At 33.1% G+C, this 27,142-nt stretch overlaps 4 protein-coding genes and 1 pseudogene across 8 annotated transcripts; 3 read left to right on the top strand and 2 right to left on the bottom strand.

Annotated features, from left to right (window-relative positions):
* Positions 1 to 9: 9 nt before the first annotated feature.
* Positions 10 to 5,006, bottom strand: LOC111309155 (uncharacterized; annotated as a pseudogene). The gene is made up of 5 exons (XR_016330553.1): positions 4,204 to 5,006; positions 3,742 to 4,004; positions 2,663 to 2,800; positions 2,019 to 2,243; positions 10 to 567 (listed from the first exon to the last, which is right to left on the bottom strand). The product of XR_016330553.1 is annotated as an uncharacterized LOC111309155 (transcript).
* Positions 5,007 to 16,607: 11,601 nt separating this feature from the next.
* Positions 16,608 to 18,717, top strand: LOC111308375 (uncharacterized). The gene is made up of 2 exons (XM_022906698.2): positions 16,608 to 17,190; positions 18,299 to 18,717. The coding sequence occupies exons 1-2, from the start codon at positions 16,625 to 16,627 to the stop codon at positions 18,558 to 18,560; spliced, it is 828 nt and encodes a 275-aa protein (XP_022762433.2). The 5' UTR covers positions 16,608 to 16,624; the 3' UTR covers positions 18,561 to 18,717.
* A 2,045-nt stretch (positions 18,718 to 20,762) lies between these two features.
* Positions 20,763 to 21,745, top strand: EXPA20 (expansin A20). Its single transcript, XM_022908086.2, has 3 exons — positions 20,763 to 20,896; positions 21,025 to 21,343; positions 21,439 to 21,745. Exons 1-3 carry the CDS (start codon positions 20,767 to 20,769, stop codon positions 21,743 to 21,745), a joined length of 756 nt encoding a protein of 251 aa, XP_022763821.2. The 5' UTR covers positions 20,763 to 20,766.
* Positions 20,865 to 23,573, bottom strand: LOC111309159 (vacuolar sorting protein 9 domain protein). 4 transcript variants are annotated; one of them, XR_002692371.2, is made up of 4 exons: positions 23,211 to 23,573; positions 22,530 to 22,972; positions 21,803 to 21,869; positions 20,865 to 21,294 (listed from the first exon to the last, which is right to left on the bottom strand). XR_002692371.2 is itself a non-coding variant. In XM_022908089.2 (3 exons), exons 1-2 carry the CDS (start codon positions 23,544 to 23,546, stop codon positions 22,571 to 22,573), a joined length of 738 nt encoding a protein of 245 aa, XP_022763824.2. In that variant the 5' UTR covers positions 23,547 to 23,573; the 3' UTR covers positions 20,865 to 21,294; positions 22,530 to 22,570. The 4 variants fall into 4 exon arrangements, 2 of the variants coding, with proteins under 2 accessions (XP_022763824.2, XP_022763822.2); XR_016330579.1 differs by having other exon boundaries at positions 21,494 to 21,869; XM_022908089.2 differs by lacking the exon at positions 21,803 to 21,869.
* A 921-nt stretch (positions 23,574 to 24,494) lies between these two features.
* On the top strand, positions 24,495 to 27,095 carry LOC111308083 (glutamate--tRNA ligase, chloroplastic/mitochondrial-like). The gene is made up of 7 exons (XM_022906423.2): positions 24,495 to 24,598; positions 24,684 to 24,786; positions 24,998 to 25,061; positions 25,448 to 25,562; positions 25,665 to 25,765; positions 26,258 to 26,414; positions 26,538 to 27,095. Exons 1-7 carry the CDS (start codon positions 24,506 to 24,508, stop codon positions 26,766 to 26,768), a joined length of 864 nt encoding a protein of 287 aa, XP_022762158.2. The 5' UTR covers positions 24,495 to 24,505; the 3' UTR covers positions 26,769 to 27,095.
* Positions 27,096 to 27,142: the final 47 nt, after the last annotated feature.

The following is a 27,142-nucleotide window of genomic DNA, read 5'->3' on the forward strand; positions in this document are numbered from 1 at the left end:
TGAATTCTATTCTATTACAAATGACACAACAGGTTCCTTTGATGAAGCCCAGTTGTACATCGGTATATGGGCTATCGAAAGCAGAGGACAATCCTAGCATTCCGTATTGTTTGTGATTTTATGATTATAAACAGTTAATAAATTGATAGTAATAAACACTGCAGACAATCATTGAATCATCTATAGTCATCACCACCAACAAGCAAAACTTTGACAACTTAGAACTGTGAAAATGAAATGCTCTAACAAGAAGGAAACATGACACATCTCATCAAGCACGTTCAAATAGTACATCATCCAGGAAATTGCATGATGAATGAGCTCTCTTCGGCATAGATGTGTGGTAAAACTGCTTCCCTTGTTATAACCCTACCTCCATTCCCCTTATGGTACGAGGCAGAGAGAGAAACTAATAGTTATCACTTGAGGAAGACGATAAGCCCTGCTGGTCCCTTACAAGTCGTCTCTTGAAAGTCTATCTCTTCCAGGTGGGATATATGATAGATACACTTTGATGATAGACTCGTACACATCAATTCCTCTCAAGTACTCGGCTTTGTTTAGAAACTGCAGTAAGGTAGAAAAGACTACAGTCAGATCACATGACTGCCAGTTGCTAGCATCCTTTGCAATGAATACCACCCAAAACATATTCATCAAGTTCATTAGTTGTTTTAGCATCAGAATTTAAAGCTACTTGGCATGGCATAGCTATAAATATTTTTAAGTTAAAATAAGAAAGGTTAAAAGACAATAATCTAACCAAGAACAAGGCAAGTTTGCTGCAGCAGGTGGTACGTAACTTATTAAAATTCAGATGGAAACTGAACAAGGAAAAGCAACGAAAAGACTTTATACATATTAAAGACAATGCTCCACCAATCAGAATACCAAATAGCTGCAATGATGGGCTAGTCTTCGGTCATGTTATACTTATGGTAGAATGGAAATCACTTAAGAGGGCAATCATATCCATTGACTTTGCCCAGACTGAGTTTTCAGTCCAATACACAAACAACAAGAAAAGAATGAAAGCTGCACTCTTAAGGTTCCAATGGTAAAAATCCAGTTGATACATGAACTGCAGCCTAGGTCAAAGTAAAAACTTAGCAGCAAAAGACAACTGGAAGGGGCTTTAGTTCTTCTATCACTCACATACATTCACATATCAGATCACCTTGGTCAAACTCATTCACAAAGTCTGAATGTTTTAGTACTCTATATCAGAAAAAGGTTAGCCATAAATGCTCACAATTCATTTTCCATCAGATACCACTAGCCAGTTGCAACACATAGAATCCAAAATGCACACGACAAGAAATTGTTTCTTCTTGAATGCTCAATGAAGAGTTTTGTGGTTAACAATACGTCAGGTTTTGGCTATTTGCACTCATCATACATACATCAAATATAAAAGTATCACCCTGCCAATTAATAAATGAGTCAAGCTACTTATGTTCTCAAGCTCAACTCCATGAATACGACTTGTTCGTTGCTGAGCCAAGCTTGAGCCTTGAGTACTTGACCAACAAGTCAGAGCCAAGTTTGAGCTTTGTAATACTTAGCTTGAATACCTGCGAGGCTTATCGAGTTTTTTTTTAATTTTATAAATATTTTCTAAAATTATATACATATATAAATAAAATATAATATTTACTTACATGTTTTAGAGTTTTATTTGAGTTTTTATTTTGAACTTGAGCTCAAACCCAAACTCAAGTCGAGTTTCGAGCGCCTTACATAAATGAATGATTATCAAGTTGAACTTGAGTAGCTTGATTATTTTGAACCTAGCTTGAGCACAAAAAATAAAGCTCAGCCAAGCTTGAGCTGGCAACTATATCAGCTTGATTTCACCCCTACTCATAACCCATCCAAAACCAAAATGTAGAAAGAAAACATGCATCACAATCTTGAGTATGAGAACCTGTGGCACTTGAGGAAATGTGCATAAATATGCAAGCATGCACATCAACATATGACAATGATGATAATAACAATAATAATACAAAGTTTACCTCATTATGGTCATGAAGTAAAATAGGAGTGTTAGCCATTGCTGGCAGGCCCAGTTGCCGAAAATTGTGAGAATCCGTTGAGGCAGGAAAAATCTTTGGCTTCCCGATCTTTCCATTAGCTTTCTTGATAGCTTCTTCCAACAGAGTCCACCATGGATTAGAACAGTCAGTGGCAGTTAGGAATGGCTTACCCAGGGCATCATGCAAAGAACTCTCATCCTTAAACTGCAGACAGAAATAATTAGTTCAGAAAGCAAACAAAGTGCAAAACACCATGTGCAACTCAAACAAGTGGGCAGTTTTGCAATCCTTTTCTTTTCCTAAATTTAATCAACTTTTTCCCCTGGAATATTGCACCAATCTTGTATTTACGGTGACTCAGATGATGCCAAATTGATACAAATGGACAAATGTCACTATCTCTGAAAAGCGGGAGAGGGGGAGTGTTTAATGTCATATCTCTGATAGAATGAGCAGAAAAAAATATAGAACAAAACATAGGATGTCACCATATTGATCCCAAGTCCAGCATTGCAAGATCCCACGAAATTTTGTGCTAAAAGTTTTTGAAAACATGGTACACCACTCTTTTATTTATTACTGAATGCCAATTTTTTTCTAAGAGAGAAATGTTTCAGTCCTACCTAAAATGTCATGTTTCGTGAAGCAGGTGCCCATTCCTCAGCTATCCATTTCTCCAAGGATTCTGTATTAGCTGTTGGTGGTACTCGAATATCAAAACCAGCTTCTCGTTCAGATGGCTGCAAATTCATAACAAAACCCTGGCAGACAAATATCAAAGAACCTGGGCATATTAGAGGCAGATATCACATATATCACTATTTTTTACATTAATGCAAAGAATATACATGGCTACTTTGATAGCAACGAAATTGATTGAAGACCAGCAGAATGATCATATGCGATAGTTGGAAAGAGAAAGATAGGCCAAAAGGCCTAACTGACCATGCATTAAATGACTGAACATTTTTAGAACAGAAAGTTTAGTACTTTAGTTCATTTAGCAACACAGTGCTTTAAGGAACTATGAGACAAAAATTAATGCACATTGTTTTCCATCTTCAATGAAACAATGCAAGCATGCCACAGCTTTGCAAATTGATAGATACTTAACATATTTAATTTCTAAATGATCCCTGCTAAAGACTTCAAATCGACACAAGGAAATCAACTTTTGCAATCACTGAGAAGTTATTTCTATTCCATCAATGCTCATGACTTACATCTCATATCCAGTAAAAGCCTCACAAGGATGCTTCATATTATTAGTGTCAACCAATGTGCACCTCATGTCTCGTGTAAAGATTCATACACTAATTATTTTAATAAAAATAGATTTCCCATTTGATTCATTTTTCTTAAATATTTGAAGAAAGAAATTGGAAGAAACTCATAACGGCTCTTAAGGTTTTAATACATCGAAACCAGCTCTAGTCAGGAAAGCCACAAGAACAGTTACAGATTCCACAATAAGAAATGTGAATAGTAAACAACAATTTGACAATTAAATGCAATATGGGTTATGTCTTCTGTGCTTTTATGATAAAAATATGAGGCTAAACTATTAAGAAAAAACAACTCAAGCTTCGGTACAGCACAATAATATCAACTGAAGACATACGTAATTAATAGTAATACATGTAAATTAACAAAGGGAGTTAAAAAAGCAAAGGTTTCAGCACCTAAATTTCTGGAGACTTACAGTGGGAGAAGGCGTGCCAGCCTTCAGAAAGGCCATGTTAACCGAAATGACTTCCCCTTCAGCCTTCAAATCTGCCTTGATCAAATCAAACTGTGAAGCCCGGAACCTCCTGATACTATCAATGCTCTTGAAAAGGCTCTCCATAGCACTATTATCATAGAGCTTTGCCCCATGTCCAGGAGCTCCGGTAGCCTTTATTACCAGCGACCATGGAGTCCTCTACCCATAAGATAACCTCTAATTATCACTGGGGGAAGCCAACCCTGTTTCTTAAAACACATATTACCATCACTAAGAGATAGCTGGACGACCAATTGTTCAAAAGTCTAAGATTAAGAAGGGGAAAAGACCCAACTATTATACTTATAAATTCTAATAGGCCCTCACTATCGGCCTTTTCAAACATGGTATTGCATGTTTTTAAGAAAATAAATATAAAAAAGTAGTTGACTTTGGTTTTACGTTCATCAAGCACTACATCAACATTCATATTCTTGAAGACATCAGAGTAACAGCACCATCACGGCCACCAGTCTCCTCATCAGGAACAAAGGACAAGTAAAGAGACCGTTTTGGCTGAAACCCAGAAGACTTCAACTTACGAATAGCCTCCAGATACTGCATGCCAACGCACTTCATATCCTGGGAGCCTCAAGCAAAGATATTACCTTGTTCATCGATGTGGGCCCCAAGAGGAGGATGGACCCACTTTGAGTGTTCAGAGGGGACGACATCCGTATGAGAGTTAAGGAGGATAGAAGGAAGGGAAGGGTCGGAGCCTGGCCATTTGAGGAGAACAAATGGTTTGCCTTTGACGAATTCAATGACTTGGGATTCCAAAGAAAGGGAATCGGCTTGAGATAGGATGAAGTGGGTTGATTTCTGATAGTCTGGGGATGGTTGGGCACTGTTGATTTGAAGGTATTCTTGGAATCTTGATATGATTTTGGATTGCTCGTCTTGGTTTGGCGCTGCTGTTGAATATGTGAGGCCTAGAAGAAGAGAGAGGAATAGAAGAAGGAGAAATTGATGATTGAAGTTGCAAGGTTTTCCCATTGATTCGGTCGCTTCTTCAATTTGGCTCTCACTTGTAGTAATGGGTGCACTGAATTCTGATTGCTTCTTGTCTGTCTATATTTCCAGGGAAGATGCTGATTACTTTAGTTTGTTTAACGTTTATTGCCACCTGCCTTTTTCTTCTCATAATTAGAGCTCCGGAAGGGCAAGTGAGGTGAAAGTTTGAACTTTTGCTATAGTTGTATTTCTTTCAAATTCTTATAAAATATAAAATTTATTATGTTATAAATATGTTAAAATAAAAAATATATATTTAGTTTTTAAATTTATATATAATTACTGTCAATTTTTATTTTTTACATACTCTTCTTGTCTCAATTTTTTTTTGCCCATCTTTTTTTTCCAAATGTCTCCAAATTGTTTTTTTTTTAATATTTAAAATTCTTATTTTTATATTTTAAAATTATTTTTTTATAATTTTTATAATTTTTAATATTTAAAAGTATGAAACTTTAATTTTATAAAAAAGATTTAAATTTTAATATTAAATATATTAAAATCAAAATAATTTTTTTAATATCCAAACAATTTGAGACTAAAATAGTAATTTTTGTATAGTATCATTATATGATATTTAAAGTTATCAAATTTGATTGTAAATAAAAATTTTTTTTGTAATCTAAAACTACAAATTCATTTTTTTTTATATAATTGATGTTTATACAATTGCACTTAAAAATAGTAATATGTGATAACTAATTAGTGTGTTAGCTCAAAGACTTAAAATAAACTAAGAAATGGGTGAAAATGGTTGATAATAAAATTTTTAAAAATCAATACTTAATAAGCACAAATTCTGCAAAATAATTTATCTAAACAAATGAATATAATAAATGAGAGTAAATAAGAGATAGAGATAGAGAATTAGATACCAAGATTTATAAAGCTTCAGTCTTTTCTTTAGACACATACGTCTTCTCCTTTAGCCTCAATTGTCAAGGAATTCAATCCACTATATGTTGAAAGATATAACCTAGCTTCTCAAAGCTTTACACCACAAACTTTTAAAGGTTATCCTCTTCCTTAAGCTCACAATATCCCAATACAAAGTTTCTAAAATGTTATGCAAATTTAAAAGACCTTTATAAGGTTGGTTGTTTGCTAGCTTGAAGTATAAAGTAGTATTAATAAGAGAATTTAGAGAAAAATTGATACAAGAAAGATTTTTTACACTTTTCTCTCTTTTGAACTGGTTTGAATACTTGAACAAGATGGTTGGTGAAGGCAATAAGTTTTCTTAGAATTCATACTCTTGATTTGTAGTGAAAGCCTTCATTTATATGTAGGAAGAAGTTGAGAGCCGTTGCCTTGCATTTAATGTTTCAAACCTATAAAATATCAGACAAAAAAAAATAGCCATTAGGGTTTTCTGGGCAACAAAGGATCGATCCCTTCATGTAGGGGATCGATTGGGTTAGTTATAGAAAGGCCCAATTTTATGTGTTAAAAACTTTACTTGATCAATTAAGTAGTATACCTAATCGATCCATTTTTTGGGTGATTGATCCCTTATGTGAGGATAGCATTCTGTATGAAAAATAAATAGATCCCTTTAAGGGAGTGATTGATCCTATGCCTAAGTGATCAATCCCCTATGTGGGGGGATCAATCCCTTTTATAGATTTTCAACCAAGTATAGCATTATGTATAAAAAAAAGATTGATCCCTTTAAGGGAAGAATAGAGATCAATCGGATAAGCTTAAAACCCCAACCAATCGATCCCTACAGGGAAAAGATCGATTGGTTCTTGCTCAAATTCCACGAGTTTAGCTTCTAGAAGAAAAATGGATTAATCTTTTTGTCTAAGGGATCAATCGGGTAAGGGAGGAGATCGATCATTTCCCTTAGGAGATCGATCTTTTCTATCCAAAATATGCCTTGATCCATTTTGTTTCAAGAATTTGCTTTGTTTTAGTTTTTAAATGAATTTTGGCAAGATAGAAGGCTGAAAAAATATTCAATTTAAGATTAGAAAAGTTTAATTCAAATTAGGCAAATTTTTGTTTTATCAAATCAAAACTTTTAATCAATTCAAGGCCAACAATCTTCCCCTTTTTGATATGACAAAACCTAGTGAAAATTTTGTTTAAAAATATTTTTTCATATGAAAAACAAGCTCCCTCCTGAATTTAAGCATAAAAAATTTAAAAAATTTTAAAACAACTAAAAACAAAAATAATGTTTATACCATTAAGCTCATCAATCAAATAGAAAATTTTCATACCATTGCTTTTTCCCCTTTTTGTCATAGCAAAAAGGATGAAGTTAAGCAAATGGAGATAGCAATCAATTCAATGCCATACCAACTCAATTTGACAACATAAGGTTATACCAACTCAATATACCAATTATCAAGTAATATACCAATATCACAATCCATAATTTCACAAGCTAAATTTTAAAGTGATATAGCAAATATCATAATGAAAAGGAAATATAGATTTCATTAATCTAAACATGAAATACCAAAGTTTGATAACAAACCATAATGCAAAGTATTTTTATAGAAAAATTTACAACATAAAAAGATGTAGGAAAACATATAAGGAATGGCATTAGGAATGATCATTGAGGAGGAGGTGACGAATGAGGAGAATGAGAAGAATGAGAGAAGTGTTACCTCATTTGCTATTGTGTAGATCAGATATATTCAATATCAACTCTAAGTGAGAAACTAGCTCATTTTGAGTCTCTTCAATGTTTTTCAATCGAGAATTCATAATCCCAACCACTGAATATAGACTATTCATTTGAAGCATAAGTATTTCTAAGGTTCTTTGGGTATCAAATGGTGGGATAAAAGATTTTCTTTAAGGTACATCAGGGATATCTAAAATTTCATGCTCTTTTCTCTCTTCTTGCACAGCCCTAATATCAATTTTTCTAACCCATAAACATGCTGTATTTTGAATATATCCTATACTATGCAGAGTAAGATCACTAAGAATGATGCTAAATGGATCATTAAACACCATCTCTTTATCTCATCTAGTATTAATGTTTAATTTTCTCAAAAGATTATTGATTGTAAACCCATAAACCAAGGTATAGTCTCTATTTTGTACTATCCTCATCATATCACTGAAAATAAAATGCACCAAATTAAGTTTTTTTTATGTTTGATTTTATACATCCACCAGTAATCTTGCTTCTCAATGTTGCGTACTGAATGCCAAAAGGTATCAATACATAAGTGACAATAAGGTGTAACAATCTATTATGCTTGACAGTCTAGAGGCTTAAGTAGGGGCAACTCTTAAATTATCATTTTTAAATATATCTTGAGCTAGTTCCAACATGTCACACCTAGTGTTGGTGTCTCTCCATCATCTAGCATGAATGCTTCAGCTAATAATTGCTTAGTAATCATAATTTTTTTACCCATCATATAGGTTCTAAATCTATCAAAATAATATTTATGTGACCTTTCAATTTTAATACAAGTGGCATTGCTATAGAACACCTTAACTAGATTCTCAAATAAAAGTTCATCCATGCACAAGTAATTCATCCATCCAAATATCTCAAATGTATGTAAATAAGGGAATTCTATAGATTGTAATAATTCAAGTGAAATTACCCTTCCATACTTGATTTCTTTATGATCAAAATGTGTCTCATATCTTTCCTTGACATCAAGATTGATAAAATTTTGATTGAATAAAGGCCTCATTAACGAGTTAGAAGCCTTTTTTGAAAGATTCTTCTTTATCTTTAGAGCCATAAAAATAATGAGATTGAAATAGGTAAGCTTATGTGAAATTGATGAATAAATTGGTGATTGTAGATGATAGGTAGTAGAATATATTTGAGAGAGGCAAAAAAGATGAGTGAATGTGGTAGTTTCAAAAAGGGGATCAATTTTCTAAAGTGAAAAGAATGAGTAAGAATTTTTGTGTGATTTGATAATTTTTAAGGATGATTTTTGCAAGAAACTAAATAGAAATAAAGCAATTTGTCAAAAATTTTGGTTAAGAAAGATCAATTTTTAGAGAAAATAGAGCAAGAATTTCTAGGATTTGAGAAAAGTGTGTTTGAGGAAGAAAAAGAACAGATAAAAAGGCTGAATGATAGGCCAAAGAGAAAGGACTCGATTTTGACAAGCCAAAACGGTATGCATAGCACAATTATGCATGACCTGATCAATTGATTATGAAAGGAGATTGATTGGGCGTAGTTTTGCATTGGACCGATTGATCGATTATAAAAGAGGATCGATTGGTTCTTCTTGTTTTTCACTCAGTTTGGCTACTGGATGGAGAGTCGATAGATTTGGTCCAAGGGGGATCGATCGGTTCCTCAATGTTTTCCCTTAATTTAGCTACTAGAAGAATAACCAATCAATCTGATCTAAAAAGGGATCGATCGATTTTGGTTGTAGCTTTTTTTTTATAAATTAAAGCCATGCAACATAAACATTCAAATATGCATCATACAATCATACACAATATTAAAAAAAATATTAAGATAAACATACATTTGATCAATCAAGGTAGCAACATTCATCATACCATCAAGAAATTCATTTAAAGGAGCATTTATTATACCAAATTCACCTCTAATTACATAAAATCTATCCTTATCAAGAGATTTTATGAAAATATCAACTAATTAATGCAAGGTATCAACATATTCCAGCATAATATCACATTTTTGAACATGATCTCTAATAAAGTGATGCCTAATTTCAATATGCTTGGTTCTAAAAAGTTGAATTGGATTTTTGGTGAGATTGATGGCACTAGTATTATCATATTTAATGGGAATATGATCTATGATAATTTCAAAATCCTTCAATTATTGCTTAATCCATAAAATTTGAGCACAATAACTACCGGTCGTTACATATTTGGCTTCGGTTATGGATTGAGCAATACTATTTTGTTTCATGGAGAACCATGATATGAGCATATTTTCAAACAATTGACAAGTACCGAAAATGCTCTTTTTATCAATTTTGTAACCATAAAAATCCACATCAGAATATGTATGCAAAGCAAAAGATAAACTTTTTGGATACAATAATCATAAATTAAGGGTGTCCTTAAGGTATCTAAAAATTTTTTTGATAACAGATAAATGTGATTCTCTAGGTGATGATTGAAATCTAGCACATAAACATATATTAAACATTATATCTAGTGTACTTGTAATAAGATATAGTAATGAACCAATCATAGACCTATATAATTTAGAGTCAACATATTTACCTTTTTCATTTTTGTCAAGTTTTGTGGAAGTGCTCATAGGTGTTGAGCAATGCTTTGATTCTCTCAATTCAAATTTTATGAACAAATATTTGATGATTTGACTTGATTGATGAAGGTACTATCTTTTGTTTGCTTTACTTGTAATCTCAAGAAAAATGTAAGTTTTCTCATCATGCTTATTTTAAATTCACCTTGTATAGTCTTAGCAAATTCTTGACAAAAAATTTCATTAGTAGCACCAAATATGATATCATCAACATAAACTTGTATTATGATAATTTTTTTTCTTTTGTTTTAATAAAAAGTATAGTATCAATCTTCTCTCTATTAAAACTATTTTCAATTAAAAAATTTGACAATATTTCATACCAAGCTTTAGGAGCTTATTTAAACCATATAAAGCTTTTGTCAATTTATAAACATGATTTGAAAATTTAAGATTTTCAAAATTAAGAGGTTGCTCTACATATACCTTTTCATTTATAAAACCATTTAGAAATGCACTTTTGACATCCATTTGAAAAAGCTTGAAATTTTTGAAACATGCAAATGCAAGCAACATTCTAATGGCTTTTAACCTTGCAACCGGGGCATAGGTTTCATTATAATCAATTACTTCTTCTTGACTATGCCTTTGAGCTACCAACCTAGCTTTGTTTCTAACAACATTGCCATACTCATTCATTTTATTCCTAAAACCCCATTTGATGCCTATAGTAGGATGATCATTAGGCCTAAATACAAGATTTCATGCTTGGCATTTTTCAAATTAGTTTAATTCCTCTTACATAGCCAATAGCCAATATCCAATGATCATCTTCTAAAGTTTCATCTATATTATTGGGTTCAATATGTGATAAAAAAGTAATATAATTACACATATTATAAAAATATCTAGTTCTTACCCTTTTAGTTGGATCACCAATAATCTCATTATCTTTGACATAACTCCTTCATCTATGTTGATTTGGCTCTTTTTTTATATGTTGTAGCTCCTTTAAAAACTCATCATCTTCATTTTAAATGTTTTCTTCGATGTCAAGTGATGCATCATTGATTTTTTCTTGAAATATACCTATATCATCATCATCAAGAGGTACTTTTCTTAGAAGTGGATTAGATTTATCGAAGATAACATATATAGACTCTTCAACAATTAATGTTCTTTTATTAAAGACTCTATAGGCTTTTGAATTCAAAGAATATCCTAAAAAAATCTTTTCATCACTTTTTGCATCAAAATTTCCAAAATCATCTTTTTCATTATTAAAAACAAAACATTTGCAACAAAAAGGATGAAAATAACTTATGTTAGGCATTTTTCCTTTAAAAAGTTCATAGGGAGTTTTCTTCAAAATTGACCTAATCATAGCTCTATTTATAATATAACAAGAGGTATTTATGGCTTTCGCTTAAAAATATCTAGGTAAATTATTTTCACAAAACATGGTTCTAGCCATTTCTTTTAATGTCCTATTTCTTCTTTATACTATTCCATTTTGTTGAGGAGTTCTAGGAGCAAAAAAATTATGGCTAATACCATTTTAACTACAAAACACATTAAAGCCAATATTTTTAAATTTTTTTCCATGATCACTTTTAATACTAGAAATTGAAAAACCTTTTTCATTTTGTATTTGTTTGCTAAAAGTGATAAATTTTTTCAAAGCTTTATTCTTTGAATGCAAAAAAAGAACCCATGTGAATATAGTAAAGTCATCAACAATAACAAACTCATATTATTTTTCACCAAGGCTCATTGTCTTAATATGACTAAAAAGATCAATATAAAGTAGTTGAAGATATCTAGTAGTTGAAATGCAATTCTTAGGTTTGAAAAAAAATTGTCTTTATTTTTCTTAAGCACAAGCATCACAAACCTTGTCATTTTCATATTTCAATTTTGGCAAACCAATAACCAAATCATTTTGAAAAAGTTTTAAAATTATATGCATACTTGCATGTCCAAGTCTTCTATGTCAAATCTAACTTTTATGTTCTTTTTTAGCCATAAATCAAACATTTTTAGAGGAAAAGATCATCTAGATGCACTACATAAATGTTTACTTAATGATGTCTAACAAAAATAAGTTTGTTAGTTTTGATATTAACCACTTGATAGCACATAGATTCAAACATAACTCTAAGTCTTTTGTCACATAATTGACTAATACTAAGTAAGTTATGCTTGAGTCCTTTTACAAGTAAAACATTTTTAATAGTAGTAAAAGAATTATTATCAATGGAGTCAATCCCTTCAATTTAGCCTTTGGAGTTGTCACCAAATGTAACATCTCCTCCACTTTTAGCTTTTAAGTCCTCAAAAATAATTTTATTTTTGGTCAAGTGTTTTGAACATCCACTATCAAGGTACCATAGATTGTTTTGGCTTGAATTTACTTTGTAGCAATGCTCATCCACCTACAAAAACACAATTAAATTTTATTTTTGGTACCTAAAATTTCTTGAGTCCTTGAGTCTTAGTACTAACAATTTTTGTGCATTTTGGAATCCACTTCATTTTAGTAATCTCATCTTGAGATGTGTTAACTCTTTTTAGAATTCACACTCTCCTAATGAGCTTACCTCTATAAGTAACTTTTTTCAATGAATAATATTGTATAAAATGACCCAATTTATGACAATATGCACATATGCTAGATTAATTATTTGACTTAATAAGGAAATTCTTTAAATAAGTATATTTGTTGCCACCATTATAGCCTAATCCATCTTTACCAAAAAATGTTATCTGTGTTTCAAGCATGTCATTGAGCTTTTAATGTCCCATATAAAATCTAGAAAATGAGTTATGCAAATTTTTATTTTTCTTAGTTAAATCATTGATATTCAACTTTAAGAGCTCAACTTTCTTTTTTAAGTCATCCTTTGCTTTAGTCAAAAGTTCATTTTCTAATTTAAATTTAGAGATCATTTTTTATATTTCATGTTCATGTTCTCAAATTCTATAGCTAATTCATCCTAAGCATCTTGTAATTTATCAAATATGTATGAATTTAAATCATATGGATTAAAAGTTACCTTGGGCCTATTAAGAGCCAGAAGACATAGATTGGCTATTTTCTCCTTATTTGATTCATTTTCAGAGAAGTTAATATCACTTTATGTTGCAACTATTGCTTTCTTCTTTGCTTTGTCATATTTTACTTTTTTCATAAAGGACAATCAAATTTAATATGACCCAGTTTGTTACATTCATAGCAAATAAACTAATCTCTTTCTCTTCTACTTGATTCTTCTTTAATCATTTTTCTTTGTGGTCTTCTTCTACTTGAGAACTTATTCATTCTCATGAACTTCTTAAATTTTTTTGCAAATCTGGCCATCTCTTTAACTTCATCATCCTTGTATTGTCTAAGATTTTCTTTATCTTCTTAAAAGGTAGATTTAAAAGCAATGCCACCTTTCTTGATTGGTTCTTATCCTTTTTTTAGCTTCATTTCATAGGTAAAGAGAAAACCTATTAGTTCATCCAAAAAGAGTGTGTGAGGATCTTTAGACTCTTCAATGACTGTCACTTTGGCTTCCTAGCTTTTTACTAGACTATTAAGAATTTTTTACACAATCTTCACATTTGAGTAAGTCTTCCTAAGAGTCTTTAAATCATTAATGATGTTGGTGAAGCGATTTGATATTTCACGAATGGTTTCATCCAGTTTCATCTTGAATAATTCATAATCATGAGTGAGCATGCCAATTTTTATCTCTTTCGCTTAATTTATACCTTTATGAGTGACAGCTAACTTATCCCAAATTTTTTTTATATTATTACACAAAAAAACTCTATTGTACTCATTAGCCCCAATGCATAAAAAGTGTATGCATTGTTTTGGCATTGAGTTGAGTTATCTTAATATCATTATATCCTATTCACTCTCTTACTTGATCACCTTCCTACCATCCACCATCTTCATTAGAATTTGAGGATCATTTACAATGACCTTTCAAACTTCATAATTATTGGCTTGAATAAATAATCCCATCCTAGTCTTCCAATAAGAGTAGTTGTCACCAACAAAGAGATGAAGTTTTACAATTGAATGGCCTTTACTTCGAAGAGATGTTGCAATTGTTTCATTTGTCATGAGACATACCTTTTGTTGTCCACTATATTTGTTGTAGCTTGAGGATGGTTGTTTCACATTGATCACCATATTTTTTTGAGCTATTTTCAGGATCACTTTTAGGTTGTTAGACCTATAAAAAAAGAGTACTAGCTTTGATACCAATTGTTAGTTCAAAGACTTGAAATAAACCAAGAAGTAGGTGAATTGATTGATAATAAAATTTTTAAAAATCAATATTTAATAAGCACAAATTTTACAAAATAATTTATCTAAGCAAATGAACACAATAAATGAGAGTAAACAAGAGATAGAGATAGAGAATTAGACACTAAGATTTGTAGAGATTCGATCATTTCTTTAAGCATCTACGTCATCTCTCTTAACCTTACTTGCCAAGAAGTTCAATCCATTATGTTTTGAAAGATACAATCGAGCTTCTCAAAGCTTTACACAATCAACACCACAAACTCTTAAGGTATCCTCCCCCTTAAGCTCATAATCTCTCAATATAGATTTTTTGAAATGTTATGCAAGCTTAAAAGACCTCTCTAAGGTTGGGTGTTTGCTAGTTTGAAGTACAAAGCAGTATTGACAAGAGAATTTAGAGAAAAACTAATACAAAAAGGATTTTTTACACTTTTCTCTCTTTTGAATTGGTTTGAATATTTAAACAAGATGGTTAGTGAAGGCAATAAGTTCTCTTAGCAATTTATACTATTGATTTGCAGTAAAAGCCTTCATTTATATGTAGGAAGGAGTTGAAAGTCGTTGCCTTGCATTTAATACTTCAAACCTGTAAAATATCAAATAAAAAAATAGCTGTTGGGGCTTTTTGGGCATAAGAGGATTGATCCCCTTATGTAGGGGATCGATTGGGTTAGTTATAGAAAGGCCTAATTTTGTGCATTAAAAATTTTACTTGATTGATCAGGTAGTATACTTGATCGATCCATTCCTTGGGTGATCAATCCCCTATATAGGGGGATCGATCCCTTTTTTGAATTTTTAAATGAAAATAACATTTTGTATGAAAAATAGATCGATTTTTTAAGGGAAGGATCGATTTCATGCCTGGTGATCGATCCCTTATATGAGAGGATCGATCCCTTTTATAGATTTTCAACCGAGTATAGCATTCTGTATAAAAAAGAGATTAATCCCTTTAAAAGAGGGATCGATCGGGTAAGCTTAAAACCCTAACCAATCGATCCCTACAGGGAAAATGATTGATTGGTTTTTGCTCAAATTCCACGAGTTTAGCTTTTAAAAGAAAAATGAATTGATCTTTTTGTCTAGGGGATCGATTAGGTAAAGGAGGGGATCGATCCATTCCCTTAAGAGATCGATCCTTTTATCCAAAACATGCCTTGATCTATTTTGTTTCGAGAATTTACTCTATTTTAGTTCTAAATGAATTTGGACAAGATAGAAGGCTGAAAAAATATTCAATTTAAGATTAAGAAAATTTAATTCAAATTAGGTCAATTTTTGTTTTGTCAAATTAAAACTTTTAATCAATTTAAGGTTAACATAGTGCTTTATAAAATCATTATTAATTAAAAATTTTAAAATACATATATTTTAAATGTAAGCAAACTAATTTTCAAATACGTATTTATGTAAAATTTAATTTTATCAAATATTAAAAAAAATTAAAATTAGAATTAAGACAATTTTTATAAGTTAGAAAGAGTATAAATTGAATATATTAATACATGAAATATATGTATAATTTGATGTATCGATTTTAAATTATTCCTCAAATATAAAAAATAAATTTTGAATTATTTGTTAATACCATTACCTAGTCGGTAAAGGTGAAAAAGTAAATGTCATGGTAAAAAGCAAGCAACAAAATAAAAACATATTGGAACATTAACAATTTTAAATTTCTTTAGAAAAAACGAGATTAACTACTTAAGAAAATTTATCTGATAAAAATTTTAAATTCTACCACAGATAAAAGGTAGACACAATCTTCAAGATATATTTTAAAAAAATAATAACGTATACTAAAAATAAGAACATATGTTAATACTTTAATTCATTTATAAAACGTTTAAATTTTGTATATATAAAATAATAATTCATAAATTATTTTAAGATAAAAGACATAAATATTATATTGCTAAATATTTTCTTTAAGAACTTTCATGGGTATTAAGTCACAAAAGTGTTGGGTCAACTAGATCCAAATCTTTTAATACAACTATATACACATTATCTAATTTCTAATATAATTTGAGTTAAAATTTTATTTCTAGCATAATTTCATAAACTTTCTATTAAAGTTATATTTTCAATGGTATGCTTGTGAAAATTAATAAAAATTTAATATTAATTACTCTAATAAAAAGTTTTTACTTCTAAACTTTGTATTAAGTATGAGAATTTACAGACAATTTTATTAATAATTTGTGCACTAAAAATTTTTAAAAAAAAGGGGGGACATAAAAGCGGATTTTGATAATTGAGTTTGACCATATTTGATTTTAATGTGATTGGTAATGGGAGTAAATAGATGTCAAGTAAGGTGTCAAATAAATAAAGAAGCCATTTCAAATCCACCCTCCAAAATCAACACTTTGGATCCCTACAATCGATCTCCCTATTCCCTTACCTTTACAAACAAAACCAAACCTTTTTTTTCCTGGGCAATCCCTTTTCCATTCCTCTCTCAGAACCCCACAACAATGGAGGATTGCATGATACTTTGCATGAGAAAGCTGGCGCTTTGGTACACCAAAACCTTCAAACCCCTCATGACGCACGACGAGCTCGAGCCCATCATGGCTACCATGGGCTTCGTCGGACTCCCGCCAGACCAGGGAAGTTCTCCGCTCGTCTGGAAGGAGTACGTTTACGCGGCGTCGCCTCCTGTGGTTTCCTGGCGGTCCAAGTCTTCGTCTTGCTTGGGTTCCACGGCAGGTGAACTGCCTATGACGGAGCCCCCTAGACCGAAGTTGCCTTACCCCAGGATCGATGGGCTCCACATTTACACCTATCGCGCCTTCCTTGACGCCCTTAACTTTTATCTCGAGAAGTGCGATATTTCTGAACTCTTTCACATTAGGTACGGATCATTTTCTTTTTTCTCTTCCTTCAATCAAGCTAGCAATTCATTTTATTTTCTTTGGCACTAACATTAATTAGTTCCGTTTACTGTCTTAAAGTCTGTTTGTTGGAAAATCACTATGTCATGTCCAAATAGGAAGATTAATTATTTGTTCCACATTTATTGTGTGCATTGGAACCAGTTATTTATTGTGAACAGCTTTCTGTTATTCATTCTTAATTCACTTTAAAACTCTGTGATGATTTTAGCCAAAAAAATTATTACATTTTCAAATGGAATTGCATTTGAATGATGTTGCTACCTTTGAATTTGTACTAAGAACCTAACAAAGAGATAAAAGAAAAGATTATAGGTGCTGAGGCGATTAGATAAACAGTACGAGTAAGCCTCAGTTTTTAACTTTGAGTTTTGATATCTGAGACAACTACTCTCATAGTATTTACCAACCAAAGTTCCGACCTTACTGGGATTATACACTAAAAACCTGTGTTAAGTTTCTTCTCTTTGTCTTTGGAGAAACCCTTTTCACAGTATATTTCTTGACAATGATATTCCTTGACTTTCTACTGGCTTAGTCATGTAGTCCAAGTGCTAGGCTTAACAAGCTTTTGGGTTTACTGATTTTCTTCCATTGTTTAGCTAGCAGGAATGTGTTTAATCTCTTTGTAGCAAGTAAAATGAGAAAAACTGAGATTGAATATCTTTAGCAATTAATCTTAGAAAGCTATCCCACCATATCTCCCTAAAATGCTTGTTAGTAGAATATTTTCCCACTTTTCTTCTTACCTTTGGTTCGTTTTGGAGCTCGATTAGAGTGCTCTCACAGGTCTGGAGGGTGCTTTTTGTTCAATAAATTTAAATGAATGCAAGGTTGATCTATATCTTTTAGTATAATTTATTCTGATAGAGGTAGGTAGTACATGTGTGACCCTTGTAAATATCTTTAATCTTTGCAAATATAAAAATAAAGTTTAGCAGGCTTTACTGAAGCATCTTTACTGACAAATTCATGCAAAATCCTGGATTTTAAATTAATTAATGTTTTTCGAGCTCAATGCCTTTCTATGACTAATAGTTTATAATGATTCCTTTTTTTTTCCTTCAGGGGAATGCCTCTTCATCGGAGTCATGACCGGAGCAGGAAGTGGAGATGTATGGAAGAAGATGATAGTGTGTTTGTCTACAGGGAAGGAACACTGGAACAAACGACATATAACTTGTATCACTTCAACAAGCCAAACTCCAGCAGCAGCAGCAGCAATGGCAGCTGCAACGGCTACAGTTCCATAGTCATTCGTGACAAAGGGAACAACACCCCTGTTAGCTGCTTTGTCCCATTGAAGGATATTATAGTATGTATGGTATGACTACAAACATGCTTGGACACTTAAAGCATAAACACCATGCCCGTAAGGCTCACATTTTTGTCATGGTGTTGATATAATTCAAGTTGTTTTTTCGAGTTTTTTTTTAAACAATAATGATATATTTAATCACATAGAATAATTTCTTTACTATTAGATACACCCTTTTTTCATCATCAAGAAGGATAAAAAAGAAAAAGGGGAAAGAACTAGATTGCTCTAGTGTCACCCGTCGACTTAAATTCGGTGCAGCCGAGTTAAATTGGGACCCAGGATACTACATTGAGCTGACAACGTAGGCTCTGCTGCTCACATGGAGATATCTGTGTGCGGCTCGGACTGGTTCTGATGGACCTTTGTTTGAAGGTTTCTCCAGGTTGGGCCAGGTAGTTGTAGCAAGCATAAAAGACAAAATTTGCTATAATTTGCTACTTAGCCTAAACATAAATCCCAAAATTGAAGGAACATATTTGAAATTTGTTGTGCTATAATTTAGCATGATCCAACTAATTTCATTTTTCTTTTGTTTAGGTCTTTTATTAGTTTTTTCAATGAAAGAATCCCAATCCCAAAATGCTGTTATTAACTTAGTAATAGCCGGATGGATAGATTCAAGTTAAATGACATTTCAAACAAGTGGCAACCAATTCGGGCAACAATGGTAGAGGGCTCACGCCTTACAGTGGCCCACTTGAGTCCACTTGAGCTAATTTATAATGGCTAAAGGGCCAATAAACTCAAAAAAAAAAAAAAAAAAAACCATTTCAATTTTTAATATTTTGTTATAATTAATCAAATCTTAAATTTTTTTTATTTCAAATCAATTAAATATTCAATTTTTAAATATTTATTTTCACTTTAATTAAAATTTTAACTTGATATAAATTAATATTAATGGCTAATCAAATTTTACTTGACAAAAGCTCAATCGATAAAAATAAATATTTTAAAATTAAAATAAAATGATAAGAATTTATTTGATTATGGAATTTTTCTTTGAACGTTTTTATTAATTCTTTTGCTTAATTCATATTATCTTATTTATTTAATAATTTGTATATTTGTATTATATATTTTTTTTGTATTAAACATATATAAAATATAAAAATTATCATATCATAATTTATGTAAATATATCACATATGAAACATACTATTTAACTTTTATTAAATCTATATACGTTAAATTTTTATTTTAAGAAATATTTTTTCATGCATTATTTTTCTTAAATTCAAGAAGAATTAATATATTAATTATAAAAATCTTTTTATAAATATCCTTTTAACAAATATCTTCTAACATTTTTTAACAATTTTCTAAAACAATATTTATGTTTCCTTCGTTCCAAACTTTTAATCTAATGATTAAAAATACTTAAAAAAAATCAAAAATTTAATTTCGAATCAAACTTTTTTTTTTTTATTTATACTAAAGTTTTGGCCTAAACAAAAAAATATATATTTATATTCCCCTTCATCTTTGATGATGTCAAGCAAAAATACTGAATAATACAGCTAGTTATAAGATTATGGTGTTTGCTACTGTTCTTCACTGGTGAGCGCCTCCCAACAGTCAAAACCCTTTTTCCCTGTCAAATCCCTCCCCTCTTTATTTTTTTCTCTCCTAAAAAGAAGAGCCATGGATGTATCTTGACTTTCTTTGAGTGTTTGCTACAAACAAATCTAAACCGCTTAAAACTATGTTTTAGGATTCTTAACAGTCCTGGTTTATCTTATTCTCAGACTTTCAGCTTTTCCTGTCTGCCACCATAACAAAGCCTTAAACCCTTCTGGCCTTGCTCTCTTAACTATGTCGCAAATTGCAGGCTGCGCGCGCTTTTTCGGTCTCATTACCAACTAAAGAGAAGAAATGAAAAGATAAAGCATACCTTCTTTTCCATTGTAGACAAAGATACCCTCCTCCATCAGGCTCTCGTCGAGTGACCCCACAATGTGAACTAAGGACTCCATCGCTCTGGTTGTCTTTTGGCCCAAGTTCAAACTTTGTACTTTGAATGCGGTTTCCACCTAGATCAATTACAAGTTAACAACAGACCTAGCTGCACCTCACCAAGGAAGTTGAGGTCCTTTCCTAAGGGAAAAGGGCTTTCTTTACCCTTCTTCTCACAACAATCCCAATAAAGAGGGAAAAAGAAAAAGGAACCATATTGAAGCACAACTCAAAGTTCTGAGAGACCTCATTATCTCAAATGGGTGCCCTTCAACTTACCGTCATCTATTTGATTCTACTGCTAACATCCCAGGTCATTTCCAAGGAGGAACAATGGAAGTCAGCTACTGCAACATATACCAAAGAAATGGACGGATCAATCATCACAGGTACTTTCTTTTGCAATTTTCCATTCCCAAGTTTTAAACACACAATGCGCTTTTATATTAACAACTTTCTAAATTGATACCAAAAGCTACAATTAATTCCAGCTAACAGAACCGGTCTGATCTTGCAGAAGGAGCTTGTGGTTATGGGGACCTTCACAAGGCCAGCTATGGGAAGTACAGTGCTGGACTAAGTACCATGTTATTCAACAGAGGGAGTACCTGTGGAGCTTGCTTTGAGCTCAGATGTGTTGACCACATTTTGTGGTGTCTCCAAGGAAGCCCCTCAGTCATCCTTACTGCCACAGATTTCTGTCCACCGAATTATGGGCTTTCAGCAGATTATGGTGGCTGGTGCAATTTCCCCAAAGAACACTTTGAGATGTCTGAGGCAGCATTTGCTGAAATTGCAGAGAAAAGAGCAGATATTGTGCCAGTTCAGTATAAGAGGTACAACATATCAAACTATAACCGTTTGGCAAGTTTTAAGAAAATTTCCATATATTTGCATAAAAGAAATCACTGTTTCTGCAAACATTGTGCAGGGTGAAGTGTGAAAGAAGGGGTGGGATAAGATTTACAATGAGCGGGAGTGCTCACTTCTGTCAGGTCCTGATTACCAATGTGGGATTGGATGGTGAAGTAGTAGCAGTGAAAGTTAAAGGCCCGAAAACGGGGTGGATACCAATGGCAAGGAACTGGGGACAAAACTGGCAGAGCAATATTAATCTTATAGGACAGCCACTTTCTTTTGAAGTAACAGCCAGTACTGGCAGGACAGTTGCATCTTACAGTGTTGCTCCAGCAAATTGGCAGTTTGGTCAGACGTATGAAGGAAAACAGTTCAAGTAAGGCGACAATATTTGAGATTTTTATATATGGAAAGATGGATGGCAGAGATAACTTCACCTCCGGCTCTGAACCATTGCTGGAATCATAAAGATCTGATCATATGTAAGATCTGTGTTGAAGAGGTCTACAAGTTCAAAACCAACGAGTTAGAGAGAGAAGTGAGAACATCTCCAGTTATGCCAAGGATTCAGCATAATAGTCAAAAGAAAAGAAAAAGTCGTAGAAGAAAACGGTAAAAGAAACAAGAATAGAAGGTCCCAGTTTTGTCACTTTATAATATAGTCATTAGAGAGCAAATTATCTATGCAATGTATAATACTTATTTAAGAGCAATGTTATATAAATCCCACTTTGAATTCTCTGATCTTGCTTTAGGGTGTCTTTCTAGATGCTGCACCGCATAGTTTGCTTCCACAGTAGCAGTAAGCTAGTTAGCCGCAAAATATGGAAATCAGCTATGTGGAATGCCCACCAAAGGGCACCTATCCCAACAAGGCTCTACCAGCACAAAGCAAAAGTTGATTCATGAGGCTGAGAGGCTGGGATAACAACTAAAGAATAGACTGATAAGTAGCAAAAACATGGGATCTGCAAAAACTGGTAGTATTACTTCACAGAAAGAGAAATGCTAGTAATTGGCATCTTATTTCCAAGACAAATAAGATTACTCTACCAAAATAACACCTATAGATACTAGGTAACATACAAAAACAACCCCGGCAAGCAATCTCTATCTTAAATTCAACTAGTTTAACATACGGTCCCAAGAAAGATGGCTCCAGACCTCTTACAAACAATGATTAATCAATAGTCCGACCAAATCAGTTAATAGCGAGCTGTAACCTCTTCTTCCTCCTCCAAGAACTCCAAAGATTCACCATAACATTTCTGAGCATCCTGTCTTAAAATTGCTGAAAAACTCGTTTTGCCTATCGATTCCAAACCATTTATGAGTATTCTAAACGATGATCTATCTGGTTCACACCCAACAGCTCTCATCAACCCATAGCAATCCATCACAAGGTGAGTGAGCTTAAAACTTATCAAAGCATTGAATAGAGCATTGAAACCCATGATATCAGGATCTAAACTTCTTTCTGTTTTCAAATATGAGTACACAAGCTCAGCCTCTTTAAACAACCCATTGCTGGCAAACACTGCAATCATATCAGCATATAACAACACCTGAGGCTTGTACCATACCTCCTTTCGAATATCGTCGAAAACCTAGACAACAATAATCAATTAAACTAATTTAGGTTTCTGATTAACACAAATGAAAATCAAAGGGTAAATAATTAAAGCCCAATTGAATCCAATCAATAACAGAAAATTTAATCAGTGAAACCATTATTCTCCAAATTAAGATTAATTGATGCAAAATTTTTACTTCAATTTCATATTTCTCCAGTTATTTGACTACGAATTACAATAAAAGGAAAACAAAATTAAGAATGCAACAAACCTTGAGAGCCAAAAGGCATTCGTTTTGGCGGAGGAGTTCCCGGAGAACAGCCATCATATCGAACTTTAATAAGCGCCGGAACTTGGAGTCAAAGACGCGCTCCAATTCCGATAATGAACTGTTATAAGTGTTACGGTTGGCTCGCTTCAACGCCTGCACCGCTTGAATTGCTTCGATGCTCAGATTCCTACCCTTTTGCAGCGGCTTTCGATTCTTGCTTCTGTCTTTCATGGTGATTAGCATAGCTTTATGGTTCAATTCGAACCGTAAAGAGGTGATGCTACCAATAGTAAGGAAGCAAGCCGGAGTAGTTGGCGTTGCAATCCTTCGATTCATCCCGAACAAACACCACGTACAACCATCAACTGTTATCAGCTAGCGATGCTGCTGATATAAAAATTTCGTGGTTCCAACGACGTCGTTTTTTAATACAGGTCCCACTTTGTCCTACATTATGTGGCAAGAATTCGCATAACTTAAAGCAAAGCAGGGGAATCGTGGACGGTAAGTCTATATAGATGGACGGTCATGATCACCGCAGCCCCTTTTATTTATTTATGTAAAAATTGACCTTACTTTATTCTGTTATTCACTCCCTCAATTCATCGTAGCCGTTCATCTCGCATGAAATGGACTTAACGCACGGCTGCAAGACTGTAACCGTCATTATATGATTCTATTTATAGCAGTCTGCTCTCCTAGCCTTTTTGCGTTTCGCTTCATCGCCATTTTCGTTTCAGAAATGGCGACTCTCATTGCAGGGACCCCGTGGATTTTTGTCTCAGCTGCTTCATTATGTTTAAGTTTCAGTGGTCCTTTAACACTTAACTGTAATTTAGTTACACAGGCACTAACTTGGTTGGATAGTGTCATGAAGGTTAGCTGGAAATTGGATACACTTGGAGATTTTGTTATAATGAGGAGCAATGGGCAACCTGTTTACAACTTTTGTGTTACAGTTGATGATGCTACCATGGCTATTTCACATGTTATAAGGTAATTAGAGAAGTCAAATTGTTTTAGCCTTTTACTGCATCCAATATCTGTTTTATTTATTATTATTATTATTTTTTTTGGTTCTTTGTCCTCACACTCTCTATACACTGGCATTTTAGAGCGGAAGAGCATTTACCTAATACTCTAAGGCAAGCCTTAATATACAAGGTAATCTTAAAAAGCATCAGCTCTTTTTTAAAGAGTTTGGTGGCTTTTGGAGTTTTTGATTGCTTTCAACAATAAGAGGAAGCATATCTTGGCATTTAAATATTATTTTATCTCAGGCTCTTGGATTCCCAATGCCTTTTTTTGCCCATGTTTCTTTGATTCTTGCACCCGATAGGAGTAAACTGTCAAAACGCCATGGTGCAAGTGCAACTTCTGTTGGTCAGGTAGGTAGTTATCTTCATTCTACTTTGTTTTGTGGCAATAAATTGAGGATTAAAATTCTTTGTGTTAACAATTACACTGTTGCAGTTCAGAGAGATGGGATATCTGCCTCAGGCAATGGTGAATTACTTGGCACTTTTAGGTTGGGGTGATGGAACTGAAAATGAGTTTTTCACAATTAAGCAACTTGGTTAGTTTTTCCTTGGACTTGTTCTAATGTATATGCTTCTCTACTCCTAAGTCCTAAACAGCCTGCCCTCCCTTGTCCACTCTCTGTGAAAAGATAGAGGGAGAGAAAAGGAATGAGGAAAGCAAAATCAGGATCACTTTAGGCTGATAATATCTGGATGATTGTAATTTGACCTATTAATCAATTGAATATTTTTTCATGCAATTCACAGTTGAAAAGTTCTCATTTGGTCGTGTGAACAAAAGTGGTGCTGTTTTTGAATCTACCAAGTTAAGGTAACTTCTCTATACTTTGAAGTTGCATTCTTTGTTACTTTTTGCAAGTATACCCAGGCCCAGGTTATTTATATAGCATGCTGTGGGAGATAGACCAAAGATATCCTAATTTCATGACTGTCTTACAAGTTCCTATATTTGCTTATATTTTAATGATCTCTGTTTTCTTAAATTGTACGATATATGCAAATTCTAATCTTGATCAAGATATTCACATGGGATCATTGTCGATAACTACAATGGATTTTACAATTTGTCATGACATAAGGCTTGTAGGACAATAGAAGAACTAATACTGAAATATATCTCTTTCTTGATTCTTGTCTGCTAAATATTGCTCTCTTGCTATAGTTTTCTAATTTATTCCTTCCCCATGAAACCTAAAGGTGGATGAATGGTCAGCACTTAAGAGCACTTCCCTTTGAGGAGTTGACCAAGCTTATTGGTGAGCGCTGGAAGAGTACTGGTCTTCTCACAGAATCAGAAGGGCCATTAATAGATGTAAGTTTCTTTCTAGCACATATTTTGAAAGTATTCTACATTTGTGCAACATCATGCACAAATAGATTATGATAATGATGGTATGTAAATATGTCCAAACAGGAGGCAGTTCAGCTGCTTAAGGATGGGATTGACTTGGTAACAGATTCAGATACAGCACTCTCAAACTTGCTGTCTTATCCTTTGCATGCTACCTTGTCAAGGTGATTATGGAATTTTTGCCCCTAAATTCTGGTCTCTATGGTATTATTTTTTGGCTTTGGTACTTTTCTTGATGGCAATTTTGGTTGTGCTTGTTCATTCTTCCCAGTCTCATAATCTTGGGGTTAAAGCCTTTAGTATAGAAATTACTAATGTTCTAAACTTCTAATTTAGGATCCAAATACTGAAAATGCTTCGAAATATTACATGGACCATCAGAAACCGAGAACACAGCTTTCTAACATTATGTTTTCTCCATTTTGTGGGTTCATTGGTTTTTGTGAGTTCATGCTAACAAATGAATATACTATCAGAAATGTTGGGAATTTTGGATGTTTAGAATCTGAAAAAGCCATAATATCTTCAGACTTCCTGCTGCAAAATTATGTTCTGCATTTGTTACTATAGCTTACAAGATGCCCAAAGCATTTGTGGGAGTTTGGTTACATCAACAAATTCTATTATTCTGTTGTTTAACTCTGTATCCTCTGCAGCCCTGAAGGTAAACCTATTGTAGAAGACAAGCTTCCAGAGGTTTCTGCCAGCCTCTTAGCTGCCTATGATAGTGGTGAACTCCTTGGTGCATTGAAAGAGGGCCATGCTGGCTGGCAGAGGTGGGTAAAGGGCTTTGGCAAAACTCTGCAGCGCAAGGTGGGCTTTAATTTATGCATTGCCTTTTTGTGGTCTTGATTTTTCCTTTTATGGCCTTCTTGAAATAGTAATCCCATGCATGGTACTGAACTTAGACTTGCCTTGCTACAACACTCATGGCAGGGGAAATCACTTTTTATGCCCCTGAGGGTGTTACTAACAGGAAAACTCCATGGCCCTGATATCGGTTCCAGTATAATCCTAATCCATAAAGCTGGAAAACATGGTGTTGTTTCTCCTCAAGCTGGCTTCATGACACTGAGAGAAAGGTTTGAAGCGTTGAGACAACTTGACTGGGAAGCACTTAACCAGGATCAGCCTGCTTTGGAGTCTGCGGCTACTATATCAAATTAACAAATTGAAATTTTGTTCCAGAGTTCGCAATCTAATAATTGCTTGAGGTTCGCTTTTTAGATTCCCTTTTGTCTCTCAAAGATATTGATGAGATGATGGTTCAATATTATCATGGTTTGACGTTTGTGAATGTGATAAGCATTTAGGTAGTGTTAACATATGGATATTTTTGAATCATGTGGAGATTTTTCTTCCACTGAAATGTTTTGACTCAAATTTAACATTCCTTGGGGACATGGTTGTGTTTCTGTATAGGCCATGCTGCCATAAGAGCTCGCTTGTCAAATGTTGTACTCTTAATCATAAGAGGAATTCTATGTTAAAAGGTGTCCGTAATTGATTTGCTTTTTCAGCTTAACATTTGAAAAGCAGTG

The sequence above is a fragment of the Durio zibethinus genome, chromosome 2 (genome assembly GCF_047325235.1).
Source record: "Durio zibethinus cultivar Kanyao isolate XHJ-2024 chromosome 2, ASM4732523v1, whole genome shotgun sequence".
In the NCBI taxonomy this organism is placed as follows: domain Eukaryota; kingdom Viridiplantae; phylum Streptophyta; class Magnoliopsida; order Malvales; family Malvaceae; genus Durio; species Durio zibethinus.

Excerpts from the sequence above, each read along its gene's own strand:
- LOC111308375 (XM_022906698.2), top strand. The coding sequence starts at position 16,625 with ATGGGAGTAAATAGATGTCAAGTAAGGTGTCAAATAAATAAAGAAGCC. Across the intron at positions 17,191-18,298 it reads TCTGAACTCTTTCACATTAG|GGGAATGCCTCTTCATCGGA; the intron begins GTACGGATCATT and ends TTTTTCCTTCAG.
- LOC111308083 (XM_022906423.2), top strand. The coding sequence starts at position 24,506 with ATGCCTTTTTTTGCCCATGTTTCTTTGATTCTTGCACCCGATAGGAGT. Across the intron at positions 25,062-25,447 it reads TTTGAATCTACCAAGTTAAG|GTGGATGAATGGTCAGCACT; the intron begins GTAACTTCTCTA and ends TGAAACCTAAAG. Across the intron at positions 25,766-26,257 it reads TTGCATGCTACCTTGTCAAG|CCCTGAAGGTAAACCTATTG; the intron begins GTGATTATGGAA and ends TATCCTCTGCAG.
- LOC111309159 (XM_022908089.2), bottom strand. The coding sequence starts at position 23,546 with ATGAATCGAAGGATTGCAACGCCAACTACTCCGGCTTGCTTCCTTACT. Across the intron at positions 22,973-23,210 it reads AATGCCTTTTGGCTCTCAAG|GTTTTCGACGATATTCGAAA; the intron begins GTTTGTTGCATT and ends ATTGTTGTCTAG.
- EXPA20 (XM_022908086.2), top strand. The coding sequence starts at position 20,767 with ATGGGTGCCCTTCAACTTACCGTCATCTATTTGATTCTACTGCTAACA. Across the intron at positions 20,897-21,024 it reads GGACGGATCAATCATCACAG|AAGGAGCTTGTGGTTATGGG; the intron begins GTACTTTCTTTT and ends CTGATCTTGCAG. Across the intron at positions 21,344-21,438 it reads GTGCCAGTTCAGTATAAGAG|GGTGAAGTGTGAAAGAAGGG; the intron begins GTACAACATATC and ends AACATTGTGCAG.